This window comes from Oryzias melastigma, linkage group LG11, assembly GCF_002922805.2.
Source record: "Oryzias melastigma strain HK-1 linkage group LG11, ASM292280v2, whole genome shotgun sequence".
Taxonomy (NCBI): domain Eukaryota; kingdom Metazoa; phylum Chordata; class Actinopteri; order Beloniformes; family Adrianichthyidae; genus Oryzias; species Oryzias melastigma.
The window spans coordinates 24,822,424-24,831,226 of record NC_050522.1 but is presented as its reverse complement, the minus strand read 5'-3'; the positions used below and the strand labels follow the sequence as shown (position 1 = coordinate 24,831,226).

General features: G+C 41.4%; 1 protein-coding gene across 1 annotated transcript in view; it reads right to left on the bottom strand.

Moving 5' to 3' along the window:
• Window positions 1–1,036: 1,036 nt before the first annotated feature.
• The window catches only part of prrt1 (proline-rich transmembrane protein 1), a 16,339-nt gene continuing 8,572 nt past the window's right edge, over window positions 1,037–8,803 (bottom strand). The window contains exon 4 of the mRNA XM_024298429.2: window positions 1,037–7,502. Within this exon, the coding sequence (XP_024154197.1) occupies window positions 7,326–7,502 (177 nt within the window). The 3' untranslated portion in view covers window positions 1,037–7,325. The remainder of the gene's footprint in view (window positions 7,503–8,803) is intronic.

The window sequence follows — 8,803 nt, the reverse complement described above, 5'->3', positions numbered from 1 at the left end:
TGGATGGATGGATGTGGATGGATGGATGTATGGATGTGGATGGATGGATGGATGGATGTGGATGGATGTATGGATGGATGTGGATGGATGTATGGATGTGGATGGATGTATGGATGTGGATGGATGTATGTATGGATGTGGATGGATGTGGACTGCCAAAACAGTTTGCTGGTTGATCGAACTGGATTGACTCAAAGTGAACAGAGACGGTTGTAATTCAAACCCTTCTTGGAGCTCAACGTTGGAACATCTCAGGATCAAACTCTGCAGAGGCGACTCCTGAACTCTGATCGACTCACCAAAAAAAGACACCAGAGGATTGAAGTCTCCATTGGATCAGAATCTCTGAGAAATCTCGGTTGTAGTTCAGTGATACCATGAAAGCGTGACCTCTTAGTCCCACTCCAACTACGCCCGACAGGGGCTAGGATAGGCTCCAGCGACCGTGTGGCTCCAAAATGGTTTCGAAAATGACAATAAATGAAACATCTCTCCGTGTAAGGCCTGGTTTTCTGCAGATATCTCATGCTCAGTGATGCCTGGAGTAGACGTCAACAGAAAACCGCATGACTCTGAAAGCCTTCAGGCAGCTGTGAAAGAATAAATAAAGAAACAAACGTCTGAGGCTGGTGATGAGGCCGCATCCTCAGAAAGACACTGAAATAATTATAATAGTCCCAGCTATCTTCTTAGATTTCATCCGATGACATTCGTCGATCATTTTCTCATTGATAATAGATGAAAAATGGTTTAAAGATGACGGTTTGCTGAAATCTAAAAGGGAAAACAGTCATAACCGAAATGATTATTGGCAAAACATAAACCAGCAGGAGCGTCTGTGATGAAACAAAAGATTACAAGAGCTTCTGTGTTTCATTTTGTGCTGGAGAGAAGGAGAAAAAAGGGAAGGAGAGGCAGAAAGCGGGGCAACTATAAATAGAATAGTGATGAGGGAGAGACGAGATGCCATAGAGACTGAGAGGATGGAGAGGTGAAGAAAAAAAAAAAAAAAGAGCCAAAGAAATGAAGCACAGCCTCCACCAGAGCGTCCTCCACAGCTCAGAACGACTCTTTTATTCAGTAGTCAAACAACCAAAGTCAGAAACAACCAATGCATGTGCAACACAACCGATTAGAATCAAGAAAACCCCACGTGCTCACAGGTGGGCTTCAGGGAGCCCACTGCATTTACACAAAGAAAAGCAGAAAATCAAAGATCTTTGTGTCCTAGAGCTGCAGAGAACAGAAAGCACACAGGAAAATGTAGCCTAGTGCCACACAACAGAAGTCTAGAAGTATTTAGATAGCCAAACTAATCTGTCGGAGCCTCCCGAACAATATCGATACCAAACAACACTGTTCTTTAGTACACTTAAACACCATGTGTCACAGTTTCTACCACGCCGCCGCACCTCATCCACTTAGAACACCTAGGAAACGGGCTTGGATACCTTTTGAAGATGCACTTGATTTGGATTTATTGCACAGAATGGAACGAGATCAATAGTACGGTCACGCTTAGCATGTCTGCTAACACGGCCCAGCGGGCCCAAACGGTTTCAAAGTGGGCAGAAAATTAAGGTCCCCATTGGGTTTGTCTGCAGTTTCTGTGGTGGCCCCACCCATGTTAGCTCACATTAGCTTAAGAGGACACTCTTAAGGGTTGGGTGGCTACGCTAGCCACCCTGTGGACGGCATAGCAAGCTAGCAAACTCCGCTGTAGCAAGCTAGCGAACTCCTGATAAGACGCTCAGTAGCGTGCTAGCAAGCTCCATTGTATCGAGCTAGCGATCTCCTGCTAACACGCTCAGTAGTGTGCTATCAAGCTCCATTGTATCGAGCTAGCGATCTCCTGCTAACACGCTTAGTAGAATGCCAGCAAGCCCCATTGTATAGAGCTAGTGAGCTCCTGCTAACACACTCTGTAGCGTGCTAGCAAGCTCCATTGTATTGAGCTAGCGAGCTCCTGCTAACATGCTCTGTAGCGTGCTAGCAAGCTCCACTGTATCAAGCTAGCGAGCTCCTGCTAACACGCTTAGTAGAATGCTAGCAAGCCCCATTGTATAGAGCTAGTGAGCTCCTGCTAACACACTCTGTAGCGTGCTATCAAGCTCCATTGTATTGAGCTAGCGAGCTCCTGCTAACATGCTCAGTAGCATGCTAGCAAGCTCCTTTGTATCGAGCTAGCGAGCTCCTGCTAACACGCTCAGTAGCATGCTAGCAAACTCCATTGTATCAAGCTAGCGAGCTCCTGCTAACACACTCTGTAGCGTGCTAGCAAGCTCCACTGTATCAAGCTAGCGAGCTCCTGGTAACACACTTAGTAGAATGCTAGCAAGCCCCATTGTATAGAGCTAGCGAGCTCCTGCTAACACGCTCTGTAGCATGCTAGTAAACTCCACTGTACCGAGCTAGTGAGCTCCGCTGTATTAAGCTAGTGAGCTGCTGCTAACATGCTCAGTAGCGTGCTAGCAATTTCCATTGTATCGAGCTAGCGAGCTGCTGCTAACATGCTCAGTAGCGTGCTAGCAAGCTCTATTGTATTGAGCTAGCGAGCTGCTGCTAACATGCTCAGTAGCATGCTAGCAAGCTCCATTGTTTCGAGCTAGCGAGCTCCTGCTAACACGCTCAGTAGCGTGCTAGCAAGCTCCATTGTATCAAGCTAGCGAGCTCCTGCTAACACGCTTAGTAGAATGCCAGCAAGCCCCATTGTATAGAGCTAGCGAGCTCCTGCTAACACGCTCTGTAGCATGCTAGAAAACTCCACTGTATCGAGCTAGTGAGCTCCGCTGTATTAAGCTAGTGAGCTGCTGCTAACATGCTCTGTAGCGCGCTAGCAAGCTCTCTGTATCGAGCGCCGTTGTATCGAGCTAGCGAGCTCCACTGTGTTATGCTAGCAAGTTCCATTGTATTAAGCTAGCGAGCTTAATACAATGGGAAAAAAACTCATCTTAAAAAAAAAAAAAAAATGAACAACAAAAACACAGAAGTGGTTAAAAATGGCTTTTGTGTCTGAAAGTAAAAAAAAAAAAAAAAAAGATAGCGAACTCCTCAGTATTATGGTACCAAGCCCCGCTGAAGCAAACTGGCGAGCTCCACTGTAGCGTGCTAGCGAGCGTCGTTGTCCACTGGGAGGCTGGCTAGCATAGCGAGCCAACCCACTGGTCTTCACCTAAGCTAATGTGGGTAAACACGGGTGTTGCCACCACAGAAACTGCAGACAAACCAATGGGGGACAAATTTTCTGCCCCCTTTGAAACCATGTGGGCTGGCTGGGAGCTGCCCTTTTAGGGACACTACGACAGCTCTTTGAAGCTAAATCTTATTTCTTTGTTGTTTTATTCATATATCAACACTGATAGACAATCGGTGTTGGTGTAAAACTCTGATTTTCCTGTTTTTAATTTAAAAATAAACTGAACTTAAAAGGTGAATTTAGGATTTTGAGTTCAAAAAAGGAAAAAAAAAATTTTTTTTTTGCTTTCATCTGCTTTGATTTTCATTATTTATTATTATTTTTAAGTTTAAAATTGTTAAAACGTTTCATGCTTTAATTCTGGAAAGTTGATTTATCCTCAATATTTTTTTGTTGCATGCTTCTATTTGAAATTTCTGTCAGAATTTGTTTTGATTCTTTCGTTTTTCCTCTTTAAATTGCGTAAATAGTTTGTGTAAAGTCTATGAGTTATAATCATTAGTTTGTGTGTTTTTGTTCATGAGGAACAATAAAGTTAATCTGAATTTTTTCTGAATTTTCTCTGACAATTGAGGCTCAGAAAAACTCGTTTGCATTGTAAAACGAGCAAATTAAAGACCATGTTATCTTCTAAATGTAATTCTGAGTTAAAAAAGGGTTTTATGTTTGTTGGAGGATGCAACATAATTACAGACTGAAGAAATGAAACTATTTCATTAACTGTGAATCGGAGCATCGGCACTGCCCTCAAACCTCGGCATTTTCTTAGACGGTTTTTGCTCTTTATTTGAGCAAAAACGTGTCATTATTCTTGAGGTTTTGCCTTGAAACTGAATCATAATTTTGCCAAATTTACATTTAAATGCAGCTGAGAAGCAACAACTTCCCACTTGAGATAATTGGAGCCTCAGAAAAGCCTTTGAGAGAAGAAAATCTGTATTTGGCAAAAAGGAATCTGCAGTTCTCTCCATCAAAAAGCAAATTTACTTATAAAAAAGTGGTACTTTTAAATACATAAACAAAGAAAATACTTTTAAATTTAAATGTAAAAGTGTAAAAGTTCTGAATTTAAAGACCCACTCCGATGAAAATGGTGTTTTAATGTGTATTTTTCTGATGATGGACGTTTATAAAGATACAGTATTTTTTTTAATCCAATCACTGTGAATCAGGAAAAATGCAGATTCAAAAGATTTGTGACATAGAAAATACAGATCCTAATCCGAGCTATCACTAACGGGAAGAGGGGCGGTGTTGCTCCACACTAATTGCCCCTTCCACAACTTAGAAGCGGAACTCCTGCCGCTCTGCAGAAACTATGTCCTTGATTTTGGCTAAAAACATCCTAATAAATAAGACTATTCCAAATAAATCAAAAATAATCGGAGTGGGACTTTAATTGAGCTTAATTCTTAATTAATTCCTATTTAAAAGTCTCCAGGGTTGGTTACGATGCATTTTTTAAATATTTTATACAGAAAAATATACTCTGAATTGAGATTCAATACTAGTTTTTTGGGGAGAAAAAACCCTCAACACACTTTAGATCCAACTGTCCTTCTGAATAAAATACAAATGCAGCAAAAAAGAAAAAAAAACATTTCAACAATACACTACTCCGTATATTTTCTTTACTATTTGTGTCATTTTTATATATTATATCTGTACAAGCTCCATCATCAGAGGAACCGGCGGGGCGAACGGCAGAGATATGTTCAGAGGTCCGACGCCTTCGTCCCCAGAAGACGAGAAATCCACCGAGAGGACGAACGGACCGCCTCACAAAGTGCTACAATACTGTGTAGGTATTTGTACTTCCCTCCTCCAGACATTCATCTCCCGACCTCTGAAACGCCTGGTGACACGGCTGCTTTTCAAAGCTACATCATGGAAAACAGACGCACTAAATCTACTTCGATGACGTCAGACGGATGGAAACGAACGAGGAGGGTCAAACGTCTATGAGTCCTTGCAAACGGAGATCCATCGTTTTTTTTAACTCTGTAAAATACTGAAACACGTTTGGGAGAAAAGCAGCTCCTCTCACTTAAAGCCCATTAGTGGAAATGTATATTCATCATGCACAAATATATGCAGCTGCATCATTTCATCTGCAGTTTGAAGACCCACTCCCATGAAAACGCTGTTTTTAACAAGTTCTTGTGGCATTTTTCTGATTTTGGAAGAAAATTTAACTGAAAATTCTGCATTTAAAACAAAATCTGTTAGTAGAAAATATGCTGGGCGGGGCCACACGCCCCCTGCTCCGCCCTATTTCGATGCACCTACTTACAGTGGCGGACTTAGCAGTTTTAGGGCCCCAGGCAAGAACTAAAACGGGGCCCCCTGCAGCGGTTGAATTTTTTTTAATCCTTTTAGATTTAAATTTCAATTAGCTTCTTCATTGGTTCACTAGTAGTAAAAATCAAGAATCCAAATGTTTTAAAGGAATTTTAAAATGGAAATCATTTCAAAACTGACCTAGTAACAGGAAGTACGCAATAAAGTACAACAATTTTTGAGGATTAAAATGAAATAATTGGGATCAAATGTATAAATTGCATTTATAAAACACATTTATTGTTAGTAGGCTATACATCTCATGATGGCAGGTGAGGCAATGGCTGCGTTTACTTTATCTTTAATCGAATCAAAGATCGGATTAGAATTGAACTGTGTACATGCGCTCTGAAAAACTTCTATTTTAATATTTTACTTACGTTTGATCGGAATAAATCATATTGACATGCGCAAAACTATAAAAAATACTGGAATATCCCGTAGAAGAAGAATGAACGGAATTCTATTTATAAACAAAATGGCTGACTAGCTCGTAGTGAGACGATCTTCTGCTTTTATTTCCTTAGATACCTTAAGATAGCGTTAAAGCGTAATTTTCCAAGATCAGAGGATTCTGATTGGCGTGTTTTTATCCGACACATTTTTGACGTTTATTCCGATTCCTTGTGTTCCCGTAAATTAAGTTTGTGCTTCACCTGCCTCCCTGCTCGAAACATATTTCAATAAGAGACCAAAAGCTGCTGAATCGTTCCCCCCAAGATGTATCTGCAGTCGGAATCCAAGCTGCTCAATTGGGGATAAAAACCGCCCAATCTGGCAACACGGAATTCTGTGCTGGCTAACTTGCTGCTGACTGGAATGTTCCATTGCAGCAGAGGAACGGGGGTGGATGAAACACTTTTACATGATCAGTCTTAAGGCATTTCAGTGGTTTTGAGTGTTTATTTCTGTTTTATTTTTTAAATAAAAATACACTTTAGAAAGTGAAAAATCTTCTCAGTTTGTGTTACATTTAAAAATATTAGTTATTATTAAATTAAATGTTTGTGTTAAGAAAACCATTAATTTGATGAAGACTAAAATCTACAGATCTGTTCTTATTTAATCAAATATTTTATTTTTTCGGTGTAAATTTATTTTTATTTAAGTGTTCTGCTGAGGGGCCCCAGAGTGTTGGGGGCCATAGGCAATCGCCTAGCTGTGCCTATTGGTAAGTCCGCCCCTGTATAGATGTAAAGCTTCGATGTTGATGTTAGCTTGGAGTTGTGAGGGGCTGTAAGCTAGCAGGAGAGCATGTAAACAGAGAGCTCTCGGTAATGGGGAGGGGGGAGGGACCCGCCCACAATTTGGAGGCGAATTGATATTGAACTCCTGCCGCTCTGCAGAAACTAGGTCTTAGAAAACAGAAATTTTATGGATCAACTTAGTGTAATCATAATGAATGAATGAATGATGGGAGTGGGTCTTTAAAGCCAAATTAATGTGTCAAAATGAAGGTTTTAGTAGAGTCGATAAATAAATAAATAAATAAATAAATATAAATAGTGCCGCTGTCGGTCCGGCTAAGATGTCACACATGAAACAACGAGTGACCTCAGAGACGCCAGTCCGGCCTCCATTTGTTAGAAATGCACATCGATCGCGGCGTCCGACACCGATCGTCCTCTCACACGGAACGAATGAACTAAACCGGATTCCTCTCAAGTCTGTGTTTGAATGATGTCGTGTTTGAGTGGTTGACGTCGTGTGCATCTAAACGGAGGACCGAGGCTCTCTTTCGTCCAGACGACAGTAAGCACATGAATGTGGTTTTCCAGGGGGGGCGGAGTTACGGCTCCCAGTCGTCGTCGTGGTGTTGCGAGGCGATGATGACCACCACGGTGAGGATGGTGCACAGCACGATGGAGGCGATGCCCACGGCCAGACTGATGAAGGAGAAGTTGCGTGCCTCCCTGGAGGCTATTTCCGCCGTCACCATGTCGCCTCTGGCGATGGCGGTGCGCACCTGAGCCATGAAAGAGAGGAGGATGATGATGAGGAGGAGGAGGAGGATCATCGTCCAAAAATACACACGAGTGGGAGCAGCAGAGAGGCTGCAACGATCCTGTGAGGATCGATTCTGCTGCATCCGCAGAGCAGGCCACAGCAACACGCCGCCACCGCCGCCGCGGCTCGGTCCGGCACGTCCACGCCTCGTCAGCTCTGCTCAGGTCACCGCCAGCTGAGCGGGCCCACAGGACAAAATCCATTCTGTCCCGATGCACTGACAGCGCTGCGGTTATGTAACGCGCTCCACTGGATGTGAGGCGCACGTTCTCACGCAGACGAGCAGCCGGCGTTAACGTGGGGGGAGGGGCCACCAGACCCCACACAGGTGTCATCGTTTACCTGAACAGGAAGTTTACAGAGGACATTTGGGGCTTTACAATAAGAAAGGTGAAGGGGGCGGGGCTTTGGGAATTGTAGTTTTTAATGGAAAAATTGATTTTTTTTTCTTTTTTTTGCTGGTAATCAGAGGATATTTTAAAGGATATTTTAATCCTGACAGTTTGTTTCTGCTTCCCAACCATTTTTTAACAATAAAAAGCCAAAAAATAACAAATTTGGATGAAGCTGCGTCATCATATGTCATTTTGAGACATTTATTTTCTCTTATTCCTCAACGTCGGCACTGTCATTTTCAACGTTAGAAATGGTTTTCTGAAAAGTTGGGAAGCAAAAGGTAACAAAGAACAAATTAGAATTCAAACTTTTGCTTAGCTTAACATAAAAATAATACTATTTTAGATTAGCCAAGACATGAATTTCCAAATACATTCTTTAGAAATTCATGAAAAACCTTTGTGAACAAATGAAACAGCATATATTTTAAGAAAAAAATCATTTGTTATGTTGTAAACATTTGTCACTTTTCCAAATGAGAATATGAAATATTTGGGATTTTTCTGGTTAGAATCTTTGCAAAGAAAAACACGACTTCTGCAGCTGAAATCCTGGTAAGTTCTTGGTCAGACTCTGAACCATTTGGACCTTTTCTTACCAACACGGTCCGAGAGGAGCCACGAAGTCTGACAGGACAAATAAAAACACAGATTTTTATTTATCTTATTGTTATTACCATGATAAATATAAAGGAACTCTTATTTTTTGCCATAAACATAAAGAAAAATTATATTTTGACAGAAATTTACATGAATTCCTTTCAAAACAAAAGACATTGTGTACCATGTAGGTCCGTTTCAAGAAAGAAAATGTATTAGAAGAAAGTGGGATGTCAGCAGTCATTAAAAATAAATAAACATATAT